Below are 19963 nucleotides of genomic sequence, written 5' to 3'. Positions count from 1 at the left end.
TACAATAGGTCTACTGTACATCAAAGATGAATTTATAAAAGAGTCTAAAGCTAGGGCTTATAATAAGTAAAAACACAGCACTAGAGACCTGGCATGAAACTCTTTACAGAATATTAAAACACTTAAAGAAAAAAAATTACCCATAAATCATCACTTCTTTATTATTTTTGTCTACACTAATCTTTACAACATTGCCCTATAAACCACCAAATATAGTCCATTTGGAAATCACACCTTTAAAGTTTAAACAAGGGGTTGCTACTTTGATGACTGTCTATACTTATGTAACCAGAGCACAAAACAGAAAACCGCAATGTATTTTATTTTTAAGGCAGGAGACAATTATTTAATCCTTCTATTTACCAAGAACTTCCAGTGGAATCTAGCTTCCTAACTAAGATTAATGATGTTTATAGTTGCTCAACAATCCTCAGGATTTGATCTAGTTGAATATTTGGAAGAGACTGAAGTTTTTTCACATTTTAAATGCTGGGGTTTCTTCCCGAATTTCGCCCATTCTTCTTCAATACACATGAAAAACATTTTTCCAATGAGATTCAAAGCCAGTATATAACCAATGTATTTTTGCTTTATTCTTCCAGCTTTAAAATATAGTTAGCTATTTCAAATATGGTTTCCAGATAAAAGGGAAAAGAGGTAACAGACTGCCACCTCTGACACTTGGACATTACGAGCAATTATTGAATTTTTAAAGTCATAGATAGCTATTTTAAAACAAGAAATAAGGTGCATTTTTTTAACTCAGAAAGAATTACTTATTGGAAAAGTTTATGAATGACTGTAGTGGATTCTTTATCATTGAATTATTTTATTATTTTTAGAAAAAATATTTATGGAACAATCATTTAAAAAACTAATTAAAAATCTCCCATCTAAAGATGAATTAATTGAAAGAAATCTTACAGTCTGAGGTTAATTCCAGTCACAGTGATCTCCACTGTCATCTTAATCAAAGAATCTATAGAACTCTGAATTATCAAAAAATCCGGAATGATAGAAAAGGCAGCATACCTGTCAGCTTTGCTTCCGACATTAGACAACTTTCCAAAGGACATCCTCTTGACTTGCCCAAATCAGTTTTAATGTCATTTCTTTTAGCCTTAACACTACTTGTCTCATTTAGGCTAATCATATGGCTTATTTGTCTGAAATTGCTCCCCTATTGATTTTCCAATTTAATACTTTTCATTTCATTTTGACAATTTAACTTTTTAATTAAAGTTTGCTAAATCTCTTAATTAAGTTCATAAATCAGTAAAAAATCCAGTCATTAGTTCTACCTTAAATAGTGAGTAAAATGAAACAAATCCAGTATTACTACCAATCCTTCAAAGCTCACCTGATGCCTCCAGCAAGCTCCATGTGCACTGATGATTAGATAATCCCTTAATGAAGTTAGATTCACTGCAACTGATGAAACAGTGTCACTCAATGTGCCCATGCTTGGAAAAAATTAAGAGCAAGTGGATTGGCTTAAGTTATTGAATTAATTATTGGTTAATTATTGAATCAGCACCTGTTATGATCTAATATCATTCTAACCTGCAATGCTAAACTGCTGAAAGGAGAACGTTAAGAACAGCTCTTAGCACTTGGAAGATTATAGCCAGCTAATCAGTAATTTTAACAGAACTCTAGCAATCCTTATTATTCTGCTTATATAGTCATAATAAAACATTCCAGAAATTCAGCAATGCCAAAACTTGAACTTTTCAAATTCCACTACTAAGCAACTACAACATTTTGATCTTATGTTCACGGCACATGTACAGAATTCTATTTCTAATTGTCATGTTCTGATAAAAACTAAAAACTTTCAGTATTATGTTTCTTAGCCTTACTAAATAATCTTTTATGTCAGTAGAATCAGAGATTAATCCATCTAGTTGAATTCACACTGAGAAGAAAAAACATTTTCTGAGAAGTCATAGTCTTACTAACTGATTAATCGCAGTTTAGCGGATTAAGGTTTGTCTGTGGGTTTTGAGACCCATATACAGACTGTTCCCAATTACAAACAGATATCAAGTAATACCCATGTTTTTAAAAGCAGGAAAAACCCCAATATGGTCAGTTATGCTAGGAAAGTTTTTCTGATTAAAATAAAACATAATTTCAGGATGTTACTTTTGCTGTAATTCCGTATTTCAGACAGCCTTTAAAAAACAGCTCCTACATTTTTCAGTGAAGGTTTGTGTTTTTGAACACATTTGTGAAGTTATTGGTAGCAACATGAATGTATTAGGCACAAAAAGACCTGAAATTTTCTGTTTGCATGCTTTTTAAGGGGAGAAAATGGATTTGTTGGTCCTACTTTGCACCAAAGCGGATCTGCATTAGAAATATCACTAATATAGCAATATTTATTACTAGAATATAATTGCCCTAACTGAAGCAGTACTACAGCTAATTTCTCTCCCCATTTGCTCCAAGTACCAGTGCACTTTATCAAGAGTAAGATAAACCCCAGATAATCTACACCAGTAGCTTCTAGTTGTGTTTTCAAACCCTGGGAGATTATAGAAATATCTAATATTAAAGACAGGCATACTCTAAAGATATATACTGACTCTCACATAGGATTGTAAAGTACTTAGAACGTGCACAAGGCATGTTTTATATATTATCTAGCACATTTCACCAACAATTAAAACATAGTTAATTTATATATCCAGAGTGAGATCCAGACAGAAACTGTTAAAAGTATTCTGTGCTGAAAACTTATCCACTGTAATACTGCTGATTCCTACTCATTTGCTACAAGTCAACAATAATACAGGGAAAAGGCAACCACTGCATTCTTCCCCTTCTCTTCAGAAAAAGAACATCACTGCTCACAGCCAGACCTATAATGACATTACCATAAGTTATTTATTCCTACAGAAATAAGATGCACATGTGCTTTTTCTGTGTTAGACTGAATGCTAAGTGGATTATTGCCTTTCCAACACTTGAACCTAAAGTTCTTAATTTTATTTGAAACCCAGATTTAGACCATGATGCTGCCACAGGAGGCTGGGGGAGGAAAAGCACAAATACAAATTTCCTATTTGTCTAAAAACCTTTAAATGCCACAATTGCTTCCCTGACTCCAAAGGTCAAATGTTTATTAACACATCAAAACAGGCAGCTGCAAACTCAGGGTATTTCCAGTCTTAGTTATTTGATTGCTTAAAAGCCTATCCATAAGTTTATCATAATCAAGTCTGGATTATTATCATAATTTATAATCTGAAATTTTACACTTCAAATTCATATATGTATGTAAAGTCCTGGGCTAAAGGCAGAGATCCCAAAAAATCTACTTACTATAACCATGATGTTTTAAAAAGATAAATTACTTGTATCCCATTAGATTACTGCTAGATTTTTACTACTTGTACTATACAGTTTTAAGATTTTTCAATTTAACTTAGAAACAGAAATGACTTTGTTTTTCAATGCCATGTCCACTACTAAATGAACTCACACCCTTGGGAGAAACCCGAGTTTCTCTATAAAACATTAATTATGTTGGATAAACAGCAGAGATGAGTGTGTATTTATGTAAAATTTATATAAGAAAATCGGTTCTATTTTCAGGTGTGTGAGACACATGTGTAATATCCATGGTACCTAATGCAAAACATCAAAAGAAAAAATGTTTTCCTTCCAGTGACTGGTGTCAAGCAGGTCATATATCTTTATAGTACTAAACATCTGTTGGGCGTGAATTAACTTCAGTGGCATAGGTTTTCTTAATGAGCGATGTGCCAAAATTGTGATACAATGTGGATAGCCACCTGCTTTCAATCAGCTTAAATCCAGTCCCTTGGTAAACTTTCCATCCATTTTCTCAGTATATCCTCATTTACACATTAAAAAAAGCTAATGAAATATTAATTATACAACAGTGAGAATTCAACTTTGAATAGTGCTGACAGGAGTATTTAGGAATGTCACAGTGTTGTCACTGCAATTTTATTCATTTTATTTTTAAATATGCTAAACTTGCTTGCATAAAAGATACTTCATTTTTTTCCTTTAAAAACAAAGAACAAACAAACTCTTCAACTCCTGCTGTTGAAGATCTACAATGGGCTTTTCAACTCGGCCATTAAAAGATTGCTTTCTTTCCAACAAACCAGGTTAAAAACTTAAGAAAAAGCTCTCTAAGCATGAGCCCCAGTCAGGTGCAACAGAGAGAAAAGGTACTGAGAGACATCATGATTCTCTGCAGTTCCTTCACAACTGAGGCCTCAGGGACCAATGAATAAATAAATCAGCAGTGGGCTCTCTTGTAAGTAATTACAAGATAATTGTAATTGTGGGAAGTATTATTAAAAGACAGTTCGTTAACTATTGATAATTTCTCACTGTTTATCCAGGGTAAACTAAACTAAACAAAACATAGAATGCAATCATGTTTCTAAGTTACAGTGAAAATGTTACAAATTCAACTCAAAACTGATAAGTCTTTAACAACCAAAAAAAAAAAATAATAACGAGCAATGTAAATAATAAACCACCCTGAAAATTCAGCATGGAAACAGGAACGGCTGTATCATTACTAAGAAGGTTAATTTCTGAGGGAAGAGAGAAAGAGGAGGAATAGCCACATTGTCAGCTGACCGAGTTGAACTTCGACTGAAATTTTGAAATGTTGGGGTTTCAAGTTTTTAAGACTTAAAATTTGGGATGGTGACTTAAGAGCAAGACATGAAAATCAGAACTGTATCAGGCAAAAAAGCTCACTACAGATAAGTGTGTCTGATTTCAAACCAGCTCCCCATTTTGATGGGTTCCCTCATCAGATTTGGAATATTGTCTACAGAGAGTACATTGTAAGATTGTGGCTTTAGGTAATTGAGAGAAAAAGTTGGTTCTGCAGATAAAAGATTCCCACTATTGATAAGGAACATGTTAGCTGGGAACAAGAGCTGAATTCAGTGTGTGTGTCTAGTCAACTAAGTTTCCATGGAATAAGGAAGAAGGTCCTCACCTAGATAAATAATAGATCGATTAGTCTAGATGACTCAACGAGTACAAGGCCAAGTTAATGATTCATAGTTATCAGTGTACTCTCATAGTGATCTATGCCGGGGCTGATCACATTAAATATATTCATAAGAACCAGGTGAGAATTTTTTCTAAGTATATTATTCAGGAGCCAAGTGTGAAGAACTGAAGACCCTAGAATCCTGAATGACAGGGCAATATAATAGCAGATTAAATACAATATAAGTAAATGTAAAGTGTTGCAAACAGGAAAAAAGAATCATAAAAGGAATATAAAAAGATGGCCTCCAAGTCAATTATTGTCACCTAAACCCAAGTTCTTAACCTTATTGCATACAGTTCTATGAAAGGGTCAGGTAGAGGGGAAAAAAAAAAAGATCAGTAGCAGACATAAAACCCCAATTCTCTTATCAAGAATTACAGGAAAGGGAGATGGAATAAAAGGGAAAACATCACTGTGCCAACATATAAATCCATGTGTGCCTGTCTGTATCTTTAATAGTGGGTGCAATTCTGGTCTGGACCATGCCCCACTTGTTCCTTAAAAAAGGACACCGTAAAACTGAAAAAGAGCCAGAACAGCTTAACAAAAATAACTAATATAACAAAAGAATTTGTAGGAAACAACCCTAGTTGAAAAAAACACGAGGATTCTTCAACCTGGAAGAGGTACTGAAAACAGGGTATGATCCAAGCATGTGAGATAAATGGCCCAGACACGTTGGCTAAGATTTCTTTTTTTTTTCTTAAGAAAGAAGAATAAGAACTCAATGCAAGATAAGCAAAAAGAAAAAAAAAAAAAGGAAGGTGGTGGTGGTGGTGATGATTATTCCCACTGCCTATAGTTACCTGTGGAACTCCTTCTCACAGGTTATTGCAGATGATGAAAGTTTAGATGAATTTCAAAGGCAACTGGATAAATCCATGAGAAAACAACACTGAAGATTTATCAATTACATAGACCTCACCACTAACTCTGCAAGTGCCTGAGCTGCAAATACTACATTATAGGTGGGAAAATATTGTCGGGATACATAATTAATGCATCTGTTCTAACATTGTTTTCAAGTCATATGCTAATGTAGAGCTAAATAAATGAGCCTCAGTTTAAGCCACTAGGGCCATTTCTATATCATGTGTCTCATGTATCAACTACGTTTATGTAGTCATGTCAATCATGTTTATCTAGTAACAGGTCTGAAATATTAATTCCTTTCTACATTCTGTGCAGTAAGCTCAAAAATATCTATGAATTTGTCACAGGGCATACTTGTGAAAATTTAGGGTATTTAGAAAGACCAAGCTAGAAATTTATAATGGTGATTTTAGACTTCACAAAAAGAACCCCAAAACCTCTAAGATAATATGGTACTAAAGCAATAAGTATGACATCCCTTCCAAGAGGTGATCCAGGAAAAAAACGAAGGATTTTGAACAAAAGCAAATCTGCCAGTGAAACTATCAACCACCAAATAAAATTTTCAGATCTGTTTCTTCTCTTTTAGCTTTTTAAATTAAGAAAAAAAAACCTGCAGAAGATATCATGATATTCTGAAGAATCTTTCTTCCTGTGTAAGAAACTGGACATCTTCAAATATTTTCCGAAGACACAAAGCTGCCTTTATCCTTGATTTTATTATTTAATTTCCAAAATAGCAACTTTGCACAATCAATGCAAGATAAGCAAAAAAAAAAAAAAAAAAGGAAGGTGGTGGTGGTGGTGATGATTATTCCCACTGCCTATAGTTACCTGTGGAACTCCTTCTCACAGGTTATTGCAGATGATGAAAGTTTAGATGAATTTCAAAGGCAACTGGATAAATCCATGAGAAAACAACACTGAAGATTTATCAATTACATAGACCTCACCACTAACTCTGCAAGTGCCTGAGCTGCAAATACTACATTATAGGTGGGAAAATATTGTCGGGATACATAATTAATGCATCTGTTCTAACATTGTTTTCAAGTCATATGCTAATGTAGAGCTAAATAAATGAGCCTCAGTTTAAGCCACTAGGGCCATTTCTATATCATGTGTCTCATGTATCAACTACGTTTATGTAGTCATGTCAATCATGTTTATCTAGTAACAGGTCTGAAATATTAATTCCTTTCTACATTCTGTGCAGTAAGCTCAAAAATATCTATGAATTTGTCACAGGGCATACTTGTGAAAATTTAGGGTATTTAGAAAGACCAAGCTAGAAATTTATAATGGTGATTTTAGACTTCACAAAAAGAACCCCAAAACCTCTAAGATAATATGGTACTAAAGCAATAAGTATGACATCCCTTCCAAGAGGTGATCCAGGAAAAAAACGAAGGATTTTGAACAAAAGCAAATCTGCCAGTGAAACTATCAACCACCAAATAAAATTTTCAGATCTGTTTCTTCTCTTTTAGCTTTTTAAATTAAGAAAAAAAAACCTGCAGAAGATATCATGATATTCTGAAGAATCTTTCTTCCTGTGTAAGAAACTGGACATCTTCAAATATTTTCCGAAGACACAAAGCTGCCTTTATCCTTGATTTTATTATTTAATTTCCAAAATAGCAACTTTGCACAATGAAAAAATGGGAGGACTGCATATGAAAATCATGAGTCAGGTCAAAACTACTGGAAGTTAAGACACTTATGAGTGTATTTCTGGAACAAAGTAGACTGTAGGAGATCAAGAATAAAGACTGGAGTCAGGAAACTGAGAAAAAAGAAGTTGTATCAGCTTTATGACTTAAGGGTGGAGTTTTTTTCCTGTGGAATACTGGGCAGAATACATCCATAGATCAAAGAGCATCCCCATTTCTGCTTTCTTAATGATGTGGTTCACCCCTGCCCCCTTAAAATATGTTTTTTATTTTGTTAAAAAGGTATAAATATTTGACTTGTTTGAAAACACTGATTTCAAAAATAGTCATGTGTTATTCTTAATACATGGTTTTTTTTAAAGTAGACTTAATATGATGATTACTTAATATTAATGAATAACAAAACTAATTACTCTTGGTAATTCATGTGCCCCAGGCAGCCTTAATACAGTCTTTATCTAATAAAGACAGATTTACCTGTTTAATGATTTTTAGGATTCAGAGAATGCAATTCACTAATTTTTGCCATTTTAACTAAATGTTGCTTATTTTTTTGAAATCCAGGGCAGGTGAATAGAATTTACTGAACTAAAAATCACATAAATAAGAAACTCATAAGGGGCTGTTATGGTCAGTTAGATTTTAACATTAGAACCAGTTGAATCACAAAATCATGGCAGGTATTCTCCTGAGATGAAAAATCAGTGAAAAGGCCTCAGCTCAAAATCTTTTTGTCATGTCCTTTAGCAGTGTTCTACACCAAATGAGATTTTTCCTAACATCCAAACTTGAATAATGTTTCCTTTCATTTTTAATTATAAAACTGCTTGTATATCTCTATAGTTCTTTGTACAATTCTAGATGATTCTACTTCAGCCTTGACGTTTGCACTTCTCAAATATTCGTGGCTTCACAGCTCCAAAACATTCATCTTGCAGACAAGGTGTGTGCATTTGACTCTTATGACCCACTCCCTGCCCCATAAATCATACGCAGAATCCCCAAATATTTTGTTGTCTTTCTTTGGAATACTGGTTAGCTTCAAAGGGCTGCTTGCTGGAAGAGCTGTCATCAGCCCTCATAGCTGGCACCCTCGAGTGCTCACCTTGCTGCAGAAAGAATCAGCAGAGAGGCCTACAGAAACAGTGCTTGAGAGAAGCAAAAAAAGACACAAGCTTTAAATATTCATAGTTTTCATTCGGACATTTACCACAAGCCGAAGAAACTATTGGCTCCAAAAAAATGCAAAGTATCAAAGAAGATGAACACAACTAAGTGACAAAGCTACGATGAACAAAGCAAAACTCCTGACTGACATACTTTGCACTTCCTCAGGATTCACAAAGCAGCCATCTATCAGATTAGTTTCTATGATAACATGGCTGAATCTGCAGACAAGGATAGAGCAGTGGATGTCATTTACTCAATTTTGTCAAGGATTTTAGCACTTCCACAATATTCTTGGATCCAAGTTTGCACATTACATGGAAGAACTACCAGATGGATAAAAAATTAGTTACATGATTGAGCTCAAGGGGTACTGATTAATGGGAAGCAGTGAATATGTGCAAGGGCAGGGCTGCTATTCACGGGGACCTAGACAGGGTAGATGAATGAACCAAACAAGAACATGAAGGATGTCAAAGGAGGAGAAATATGAAGTCCTGTACCCAGGAAGAACGAACTCCAACAATGATACAAGCTGGTTGCAAAGCAGTCCTAGAGGACATAAGCCAGTGATGTTTCTGGGTAGCAGAAGTGGCCAACAGCATCTTGGACTATATTGGCAGAAGCATGGTCAGTAGATTGAGGGAAGTGATTACTGCCCTTTACTCAGCACTCATGAGACCACAGTGTCCAGTTTTGGGCCTCACAGAACACAAAAAATATCAACTGAGTTCAACAGAGGGCAACCAAGATAGCTCCAAAATCAAGACAACAACATTAGATGACAAAAAGTTTAATCAGATGGCATCCATGGGCACGTGTACAACTACCTGATTGCAGTCCATACAGAAGATGGTGCCAGACTCTTCTCAGAGATGCCTGGTGATAGGATAAGAAGCAATGGACACAAGCAGGAATACAAGAAACTCCAACTAGATATTAGGATTAATTATTTTTTTAACACTTTGGGTGGTCAACTAGGCTGCCCAGAGAGTTTGTGTTAATTTCTGTCTTTTGAGGTTTTCAAGACTTGATTGAAGCCTTAGAGCAACACAATCTAATTAGGCTTGCTGTGAGCAGGGGCCTGGACTATATGAATTCCGTAGGTCCCTCCCAGCCACAATTCCACGATTCTATCCTACACCTTAAAGTTTGTATGCTAAAAAGCAAATCTATCATAACTATACACACATACATAACCATGTTTGAACAGATGCTAACAGGAAACAATACAACAAAATGAATATTCAATTCATCACTACTGACTTTTCCTTGAAATAAGACCTCATACTGTAAAAATAGCTTCCCAACAACAGGTTAAACACCACATTTTTAAATGTGGTTGAACAGCTTGCCTCCAGGAAAGATACACAATCAAGATTATCATCTTAATTGGTAATAATGGGACTGCCTAAAGAAAAGCCAAGCAAATATGCTCATTGCCTTAAGTCACTGTCATACAAAATTCCACTCATAATCTGAGTTCCAATCTAACTTTCCTTTAGTCTCAAAGCCACGGTGCTCTAAAGTACCTTCCAACCTTATATTTCCCTAAACCTTTTCAGTAAATCTGAACAGTTATTCTGTGTATTCTATATGCTGGATTTTTTTTTCTTTAAATAGACTAAATCCCTATGAGCAGTGTAGAATTTTCCATCAGCTGGACACCTTCAGAAACATGATTTTTTTTGCAACTTTCAGTAGTTCATGGTCAGATGTGTAAAAATTCAAATGCATTTCTATGAATTTTTTCAATATTTCATCTGCAGTGTCTTTAAAGTGGCACCAAGACATTAAAAAACATGAAGAATTTACCATTTTTGTTCTCTTCCTACTTTTAGGTAAGTCCTGAATCCTACAGCTTTTATTACAGTTCATTTTTCAGTATTGAAGTATACTTTCTGACAGATACTCAACAAAATCTTTGACAAGAATGTTTCTCAATCTTTTCATTATTCTAGCAGAAAAAAAGGACCATCTATAAAACAAATTTCATTTACGGTTGGGTATCTCAAGAAATTCAAGGCATTCCTTTATCCCCTTTCCTATTCAGAGAAAGTCTGTGTGCACTGTTTCTACATACTTCTGTTTATTGCATGGTTGCTCATTCATTCATGAGTCACTGAAGAGAAGAATCGTATGTGTTTAGGCTCTGAATACCCTTGAAAATAACTGAACAAGTAATTAATGCTAACAGCTCAGGGGTATAAATTCATGTACAAATACCAAAATAATATTTACTCAAAGATGTGTAAAAATGTCTCTTTTACAAAAAAACATTTTATTCCTTTCAACTTCAAGAAAAGTCCTGCCATGTTATCTTGAGGCAGGTTTCATACATTCTGATTTGGAAATGCAAACTTTCTTGGTTTCTCCATTTCATGTTATACATTCCCATGGGGAATATAGTTCTTCTGTTTCTTTCTACTCTTCTAATAATCATGCTTAACCATCTAGTAGAAATATTGGAGAAAATCCTCAAATGCTACAAACCAGAAGCTGTAAACATAATGAAATTAAGTTTTGATTCTTGCAATGAAATAATTAGGAGGTGTGAAATATGAATAGCCATGTGCAGGCTCCAGACTACATTGAGACGAAAACAGCAGCATACCAGCATATCATGTGTATTATGTTTCACTCTGCTGACTAAAGGAGAAACACAAGGATAATAACAAATGTGCATATATTAGAGGGTGAGGTACCTTCATATAGCCACATGAAACTACAGAACACTAAAGAAAAAAGTGGACAAAAAGTAACCGACTATTGGATTTTACAATTTCAGTATAGAGAATCAAGATATAGTTCAACAAATTTATTAAAGAGAAGACAAACACCACCTTCAACCAGAAGTACTCCCATTACTCGTTACAGGAGACCTCAGTAATGCATGGGAGATACCAATGAAGAACAAATTGGTATCTTGTGATGTAGTCAACAAAAAGCTTTCTGAAATTATGGAGTAAATTGCTTTTAAGTTTGTACAATCCACATCAGTCATGCAGCACTTCTGCACAGTACCAACTTTCAATTAAAATACTTGGCACCCATTCAAATCTTCTGATTCTATCCATTCCACTGACAATGGGAAAACAGTGCTCCACAAATTATTTATTGAAAATATTCTATATATACTTATTTATAATGCTTATCTCCAAAAGAGCCCGTGTGTCTGCAAAGTATCCAAGGAAAGGAAAGATACACTGCATTTCTTTTCTATATCTTTCATGTTTCAACATCGTAATGAAACAATGCCCTTATTTCCCTCTATCCTTGGGAAAGGATAAAGGAGGCATGGGGATTATGTGATGCCTAGATTAGTAGGATACAAATAACTTCTGGGGTTTTGACAGGGTGAGGAGAGAGGAATATAAGCAGTTTGGCTGCTCCGGAGCATTCCCCATTTCCACCCAGCCTCACATGCATGCTCAATCTGTGAGATTCAGAAAAGGGAGGAGAAAAGTTTCTTCTGCTCTCCCATTAGCTAGATTCTTGGAAAGGAAGAGTTGATTGTGTCTTCCTCTTTAACTCTCTCCCTAACTCTTGTTCTTATTTGTGAAAATTTCTAAATGAATCCAAAACCATTCCAGTGGAATTTGTACCTTGTCACATATCATCTTCTACTGTCTTTAAAAGACGCCGTCAGCCTGACTAGATTCCTGGTTTTGAAGATAAGAAATACATACTTTTTCTTATGGCAAAGTTTTCACTTTCTTTTCTCCTAACCTTTTTTGTACCAGCCCAGAAGTTTGGGCTAAAAGAAGAATGACAAATTCATAAGACTGTAGCTGAACACTGTACAAGTCGAGAAAAAAGGAAAGATTAGTTGTGAAGATGAACGACCCTTCCTGATGTGCCCATCACCATTCTTATTGGAGAAGTATAAGAATATTCAGAGGTGGGTTGAATCTTAGGGACTTGAGCGAAGAAAGTTAATGTGAGTAGTGGTTACCGGGCACAGGAAACTTTTGTAGTTTACTCGCTTTAGTGAAGCAGAGTATAGAGTAAGTGAACTCATAAGAAGATGCCAAAGCTTCAATAAAAGTTAAAATTAAATGCCAAACAACCTCAAAAAACTACTTCATTGTTTACATAAGATGCTGCAGAATCACCTTAGTCTAATTTATTGAATGATATTCTTCTTAAAATAACACATCCTATTGTTAGAAAAAAATTAGAATGCATTTTAAAGCTGACCAAAAAGCAAAAATAATATACATATTTCATTTTTCTATATAATTGTGTCTAGATGATACAAACACCTGATCAGAGTTACAGAACTCTAAAAAACACAGCTTGCAAACCAGGGAAAAACCTACCTCAGTGGTGCTAGTGGAAGGTTCCAGTCCAACCATATTTGCTTGTACCAGCTGCTGAAGAAGTTGTACTTGAGCCACATTGAGGAAGAAATCCAGGTTTGTTGTCACATTCACTTCCAAAGAATGACCACACACCAAAATTTCCTGAGGAGAAATTAAGGGAAAATAATTTTCAGCTTCTATGGAACTGTACTGTGACTCTCTGCTGTAGTCAATGCTTCAACACTGTATATAGTATTAATTAGGTCTTTTCAGGAGAAAGTGGTGTCTCAGCTTTCTAAAAAAGGATGTAGCTTATTCTTTGCTTTGCATTCAACAGCATAACTATTAAGACAAATTTTGCAAGAAAAGCATCTCGTGTGTAAGATCTTGCCTCCATGTCTTGGTAGTATCAAACAGTAGACTGTCAGATTTTGTTTTTAATTTCCTGGCAATGACTACAATTCTCCTTTCTTTCCAAGAAAAGGATGTACTTTGTTTCTTTTAAACATAAACTCTGTTTGATTTATAATGAAATCATGTGTTGTAACTCACTGATAACCAACCTAATTGATTTCTCTTTGCCTGTAAACCATTGTTTAATACCTTGGCAAAGCTAGCTGGATGGCCACTGTCTTACTGGTGTTATCTAGCACAAAAAAAGCTCTTCACCACTGCTGGCAAGGGGTAAAGAGATGAAAACCAGAACCAATGCAGAAGGGTTGCTTAATAAGTAGAAGTACTGCCCCTTCTCATGAGAAGGTTGTACAATGTTCAAGCTCTTCACAGACTAACCTAGACCTTTCCCTTCATCAGTGAATGTCACCCAGGGAATAGGTAACAGGAAGAATGTAAGCACAGAAAACACTGAAATTCTTGAACATGAACATTAGTAAAGCTCAGAGATATTTTTTTTTTCTTGAGTAACCTTTATGCATCCTAAGCCACCCCCTAAGCTTTCTACTCTTTTTTTACATTAAATAATTTTACATCTGCCCTTGTGATGACACTTTACACAAAATATGTATTTTCATTTTTTTCTACATCCATTTGTTATTATTTTCCAACAGTGTACACCTATTGAACATTGCAACACACATCTAATACTCTATGCTCCTGTACCAGCTTTGCTCTTCCCAGGAGGTAGCTGTTGCAAGAAATACTCCTTGTGAGCTGACAAAACCTTTCTGATATTTCCCCTACATAAAGTGTTTTGAATTCTTGAGCTACAAATCAATGCCAAAAAGGGAGACAATACCATTTGTGTGTAACATTCTTCACAGACTAGTCATTAACGAGCTGACCCACAGACTGGTAAAAGTGATTGTTAAATCTGTAATACCTTGAAATACCCACAGTAATGGTTGGGAGTGGATACTTCGTGGAAATTTGTGGGCTTGAAAATCTGACTAGAAGAATTTGGCTCAACTTTCTTCTTATAGACAGTGTATAGATTGCATTTTCAGGCTTCTTTATGAGACGCTTGTGAATACAATGTTTTGTAATGTTGTACTATAGCACCTCTTCTCAACACCTTTACATCACAAATTGTGTAAAAATATTGCTGGAAATCATTAAAGGATTCTTATTTTCTGAAGTGCAAACAGGCTTATCTACCTCTGGAGGCTGCCTTTAATATCAAATCTTATACACAATTTTTTTCTCCAGCAGAGAATTTTAGCTAGTAATCAGGACTACTTCTCTTTTTTTTTTTTCCAGTGCACAATCTCTATATTTGAAAACACCTGGACACTTAAAATGGTGGAGCAGTAAAATATTAAGAATTAAAATATCAACATATTAAAAGTTATGCTATTTCTGTTCACATTTTGTACTAACCTCTGGGTGTAAATTCTCTGCAGCATCAATTTTTGTAAAAATAATTGCAGGAGCTGCAGTTATTCGAACTGTGAAATCTGTTAAAATTGGAGTTAAAATTGCCCTCCGCTCCTGATGACGCCTCATGCTAAAAAAAAAAAAAAAAAGAAAAAAGATTAAATCACATTATAAATTGTTGAGCAGCAAAACCTCATATTCTTCTTTAAATCCAGCATGTATCACAAAACTGCTTCAATACCAGTTTGCCATTTGATTGCTACCTCAATAAGCATTAAACATCATGTTATTTCCAGTCCTAAAGGCAGACTTCTACCTTCTTTTCACAGAAAAAGTACGTCAAAATATTTGAGTCTTCAACCCATCTCCAGGTGGACAAGTTTGACATTTGACATTGCTTCTACTTACTGTGTAATGAACTATACAAAACCATTTGACCAAGGATACAAACTTTATTATCAGTATTTTTCTAACTTGCCTGTGGATGTCCTTCACTTTATGAATAGCTGTCCTGAAGCCTGCATAATATTTGAATACATATGTAAAAACTCTGTGGTGAAAAAATTCTCCACACAACAACATAACTGACACAAAAATCAAAGACATGAAAAATTAAACTAGTAAACCCCATGAAACTCTAGGGCTCGCACATTAAATCTGTAATAACTATTGCTGAACATATTTAAAATACCTTGAAAATGGAGAGGTGTGAGACTTTCTCTACTCATTTTGTCTCTGGTCGCTCTCAGTTGGTACATTTTCATCTAAATATCAATGCTTGCTTGCCAAGAATATTTGTGCCATAAAAATGAAAAATTACATTTGTTTTCCAGCTGGGTGTTTATTTTTTTTTTCCTTCAACCAAATACTAAGCCTAGAGGCACAACCCTGTTATATTTGGATCACTAATAGCTTATGACAACACATTCCAAATAGCCAGAATCTTCTGGGTCAGGTCAAATAAACTATTGCCACAAAATGCCATCTGAGAGCCTCTGATCAGTGAAAAAAAATGTAATGAGATCAAGATGGTGCTCAGCCCCTAAAAGAGGATACAGTTCAAATTCCTGGGAGAACCCTTCCAACAAGATAGTTTTTTTTCATAATTCTTTTTACCTGTCATCATGCACAGACATGCTAAATACCTTCATTTCAACAAGGAGAATTCTAAAAATCAACAAAAAGTTATTGGGTCAAGATAAGTTTTCCTATGCTTACAAAATGGAAAACTATCAACTGTGAAACTATGCAAGTTAAAAGTGTACACTAAATTATTCAGCTATCTGTCATGTCAATGACCATACAGAAGATAATAGATCTGTGCAGAATTCTTCAGATATATCTGCATGCCAGTTAGGTGTCTGAAGGGGCCCTACAAGAAAGCTGGAGAGGGACTTTTTACAGGGCATATAGTGATAGGACGAGGGGTAACAGCTTCAAACTGGAAGGGAGCAGATTTAGATTAGGTATCAGGAAGAAATGCTTTACTGTGAGGGTGGTGAGGCACTGGAACAGGTTGCCCAGAGAAGCTGTGGCTGCCCCATCCCTGGAGGTGTTCAAGACCAGGCTGGATGGGGCTTTGAGCAACCTGGTCTGGTGGGAGGTGTCCCTGCCCAGGGCAGGGGGGTTGGAACAAGAGGATCTTTAAAGTCTCTTCCAATCTAAACCATTCTATGAACTTGCTATCTCCAGAAATTGGGATGTGGCAGTTCAGACATCAGCATAAATTGCACAAGTGAGCCAGACACACGAACTATGCAATTAGACAATTAGTCCTTACCATCAGCTAGAGTTATCCATGTTAACCTCATTAAATAACATGGTTATATGCCTGTCTGTGAAGAAATCTCTGCACTGCATATGTAATAGGTAATTAAATCTCTTGATTAAGAACAGGTATTGATATACACAGTTTAGTAAAGGTAATAGTTCTGAAATGGATTCTGTTGAAAAGTACACAATCTCAAATGCCAATGGTTTGTAGGCCAAGAGTTAGGCCAAAAAAGAAATTAAATAGATATCATAAGTTGACTGTAATTCAGCAAAGTTCAAAAGATTCAAAATCCATAGATGATAATTTGCTGCACAGACTATTTAGATTTTGATGCTTCAGATTCTACTAACAATTTGCTAAATGTTCTCAAAACATGTAGAAAGCACAGCGATCTATAAGGAAATATAAACCGTCAGATGTGGGTAGGTCTTAAAGCTTTTAAATTAATTTAGGACAACAATATCCAGAAGTTAACAGCAGATGCTGCAGACCACAGAGCTAGTATTTACTGAGTACAAGTCTAGTAAACTTTTGCTTCAAATGACCTTCACAAACACTGCTGAGCTGGGTGCACATTACCATAAGCAGTTTGCTTAAGAGCAAGGCAATTAGTGAGTGTGAGAAAACTACCATCTTACATTAAAAACTTTAACATTTTGGTCAGCTGTAGCTCTGGTGGTCTTCAAGGATAGTTTTTTAAAGCAAGATCAGTCTAACTAGATCTCCAAATTAGAAAGCAGACCTGTTAGTGGTTAGTGTACATCTTCAACTGAGAAAATGGTCTTAGATTTTGCCAGTTCTACAAACGCTTCTTTCCCTGCCATCACCTTCATTTTAAATTTAAACCAGATGGCTTTCTACCAAATTTCTAGTTCCCCTTCACAATAGGATGAGAAAGAAGTGCCTTTATTTTTGAGAAAAATGAAAGAGCTAAACAGTAGAACAATTCTATGAAAGAACACACAGCTATGCATTAAAAAAAATTCCACTTGAAGGGACATAAAACTGCTAGTAAGTATGATTTCAATATATGAAACAGAGCTATAAAGGCAGGTTATTTGTTGAACCCCAAACCCACAACTGGTTCTATTCTATCATTGTTCAAATTATTTTTCAGCTCATACATATTACCATTTCTTAATTTTCAAATGTTATTCCAGTAGATACCCAACACACTGCATCTTAAAGGACTTTTTTGGTAGTGCAGACTGATTGCTGATTTTTTAATTTTCTTTTAAAATCATCCTTACGTGGTACGCATGTCCTGCTCTAGTTACTGCTTTCTGCATTTCTAGTTGGTGAATTTGAACCTCAGCCAAATCAAGTATTAGCAAAATAATTGTAAGTACAAACAGAAGGCAAACAGAGCACAGTAAATAATGACGGGAGAGGATATGAGAAAGAGCACAAAAGGAACAAAGAAACAAATTCCACTTTGAATTATTAAGTCTTCCACACTGCACCTAAGTGCACCGTTAACTTAACACAGGTGTACGCCACATGAGCTTATGAAAAAACTTGATTGTGAAGAGCGTAATGATGGCTCTATGTCTGCAGCACACTCATTCCATGGTTCATTTATGCATCTGTTATATATTTGTCTTGGAAAAAAAAAGGAAAAGCTAGTACTTTTAGAGATGTTAAAGCAGTTGATCATCTACACTTTAAAGTACAGCACATTTGAAAGACCATATGCTAACGCAGAGCAACAAGGCAGCAAAGCATTTGTGATAAGGCCTGGAGGTGCCTTTTGCTCAGCGCTGACTTTGGGCTGTATCTGCACAGTAACGCAAAGTCTGGATATGGACCACAGATTCACATTGTAAAAGCACTGGACAAAAATAGTCTCTGTCCTCAGAGGCTTACAATTTAAAATATAAGAAAAAAAACCACCCACACGCAAACAGGGAAGTAAAAGGGAACAACTAAGCACCGTAGATCATGATATCTGGACAGTGGCAACCTGAAAGCTGTCTTACGAGTTTTTATATTACAGTGTAGTAAAAATGAATTTTTTTGGAGGGATTTGGAAAAAGACATTGCAGTAACTTTGTGCATGTTTGCGGGAAATGCCTTTATAACATAGAGATTAGCCTAGGAGTGCTCCAAAAATGCAACGCGGCTGCCCTGGTTACTGGTATGATGAGATCTGATGAGCAGTGAGTGTAGGTGTGCCAAAGCAAGTGAAAGAAGACACGTAAGAGAAAATGGATAGACATAGAAGTCTAGAAGTACCTTGAAAGCAAAGACATATCTCATGATTAATATGACAAAAAATTTTGTGGGAAGAGAAAAAAATGTGAAGAACATAATTTTGTAATCAAAGCAACAACATTTCATTACATTGAATCAAATCATCAGTATTTGATTACATCCACTAAGAAACACGTTGAATTTATATGAGGAAGGACTGCCAAAGAGATGATGTTGCATCATCTCCTAATCAAGGAGGTGTGAAGACATGAGACTGGATAAGCTGTGAAAATGCACTATAAGGACTATAACTGGAATGTTTTATGTGGAAAAAACTAAATGAAACAAACAGAAAATATTGGTCAGTAAGAGCTAAACCTTACTGAATCTAGAGTTTGAGCCCTTATATACTTAAAAAATACATAGGTCAGGGAGAAAGTCATATACATTCAATACATGAAAGACAACCAAGAGCTTATTTATGCCATGCAAATTTACTATCTACAGAGAGATGAATCCTCACAAAGAATTCTGCAACTTCTAAAAGGTAAAAAACAAGTATTAGCAAGAATGGGCCACATAACCAAATAGTGTTCTCCAGTAGTGTGAGGCATGCAAAATCAAAGATACTATGTTGGTTAGCATGCTAACTTAGGACTTATGAAATATTTTTCTCTTGCATGCTTCCCTCGTTTTATAAATCAGTTAATCCCTGATTCACAGATGTATTAGCATATCTAGCTACTAATAATATCATCATGCCTCAGACCTTCATCTCCCAGAGGGCACAACAGTTCACACCCTGTCAGCTCTCTGAGGTGTTGCAAAGACACCCTGTGAGACAGTGAAATAGAATAGCAATATTTTGAGGACTATCTAATAACCAGAATTAGATAATGAACAAATGTACACCATCTAGCTGTACAGAATGACTATAATATACTTGTGCCTCAGTGAAGCTAATTTTCATCTTATTAAGAATGCCGTGCAACATTGCTTTGCGGTGGGTTAATACTCCATCTTATTGAGTAAGGCTTGAAGAATACAAGCATGACTTCAGGTACAATAAACACAGTGACTGAAA

General features: G+C 35.3%; 1 protein-coding gene across 5 annotated transcripts in view; it reads right to left on the bottom strand.

Annotated features, from left to right (window-relative positions):
- VPS13B (vacuolar protein sorting 13 homolog B (yeast)) overlaps positions 1-19963 on the bottom strand; it is a 461850-nt gene that overhangs the window by 146827 nt on the left and 295060 nt on the right. For 4 of the 5 annotated variants that reach the window (XM_014965404.1, XM_014965406.1, XM_014965405.1 and 1 more), the window contains exons 31-32: positions 14916-15042; positions 13098-13241 (exon numbers count right to left, since the gene is read on the bottom strand). In XM_014965404.1, coding sequence (XP_014820890.1) covers positions 13098-13241; positions 14916-15042 — 271 coding nt within the window. Of the gene's footprint in view, positions 1-13097; positions 13242-14915; positions 15043-19963 lie in introns of those variants that run through there. The other variant, XM_014965408.1, reaches the window with a different exon arrangement.

The sequence above is a fragment of the Calidris pugnax genome, unplaced genomic scaffold (assembly GCF_001431845.1).
Source record: "Calidris pugnax isolate Ruff unplaced genomic scaffold, ASM143184v1 scaffold41, whole genome shotgun sequence".
In the NCBI taxonomy this organism is placed as follows: Eukaryota; Metazoa; Chordata; class Aves; order Charadriiformes; family Scolopacidae; genus Calidris; species Calidris pugnax.
Note: the sequence above shows the minus strand (reverse complement) of the source record. Positions and strands in the feature narration are given on the sequence as shown.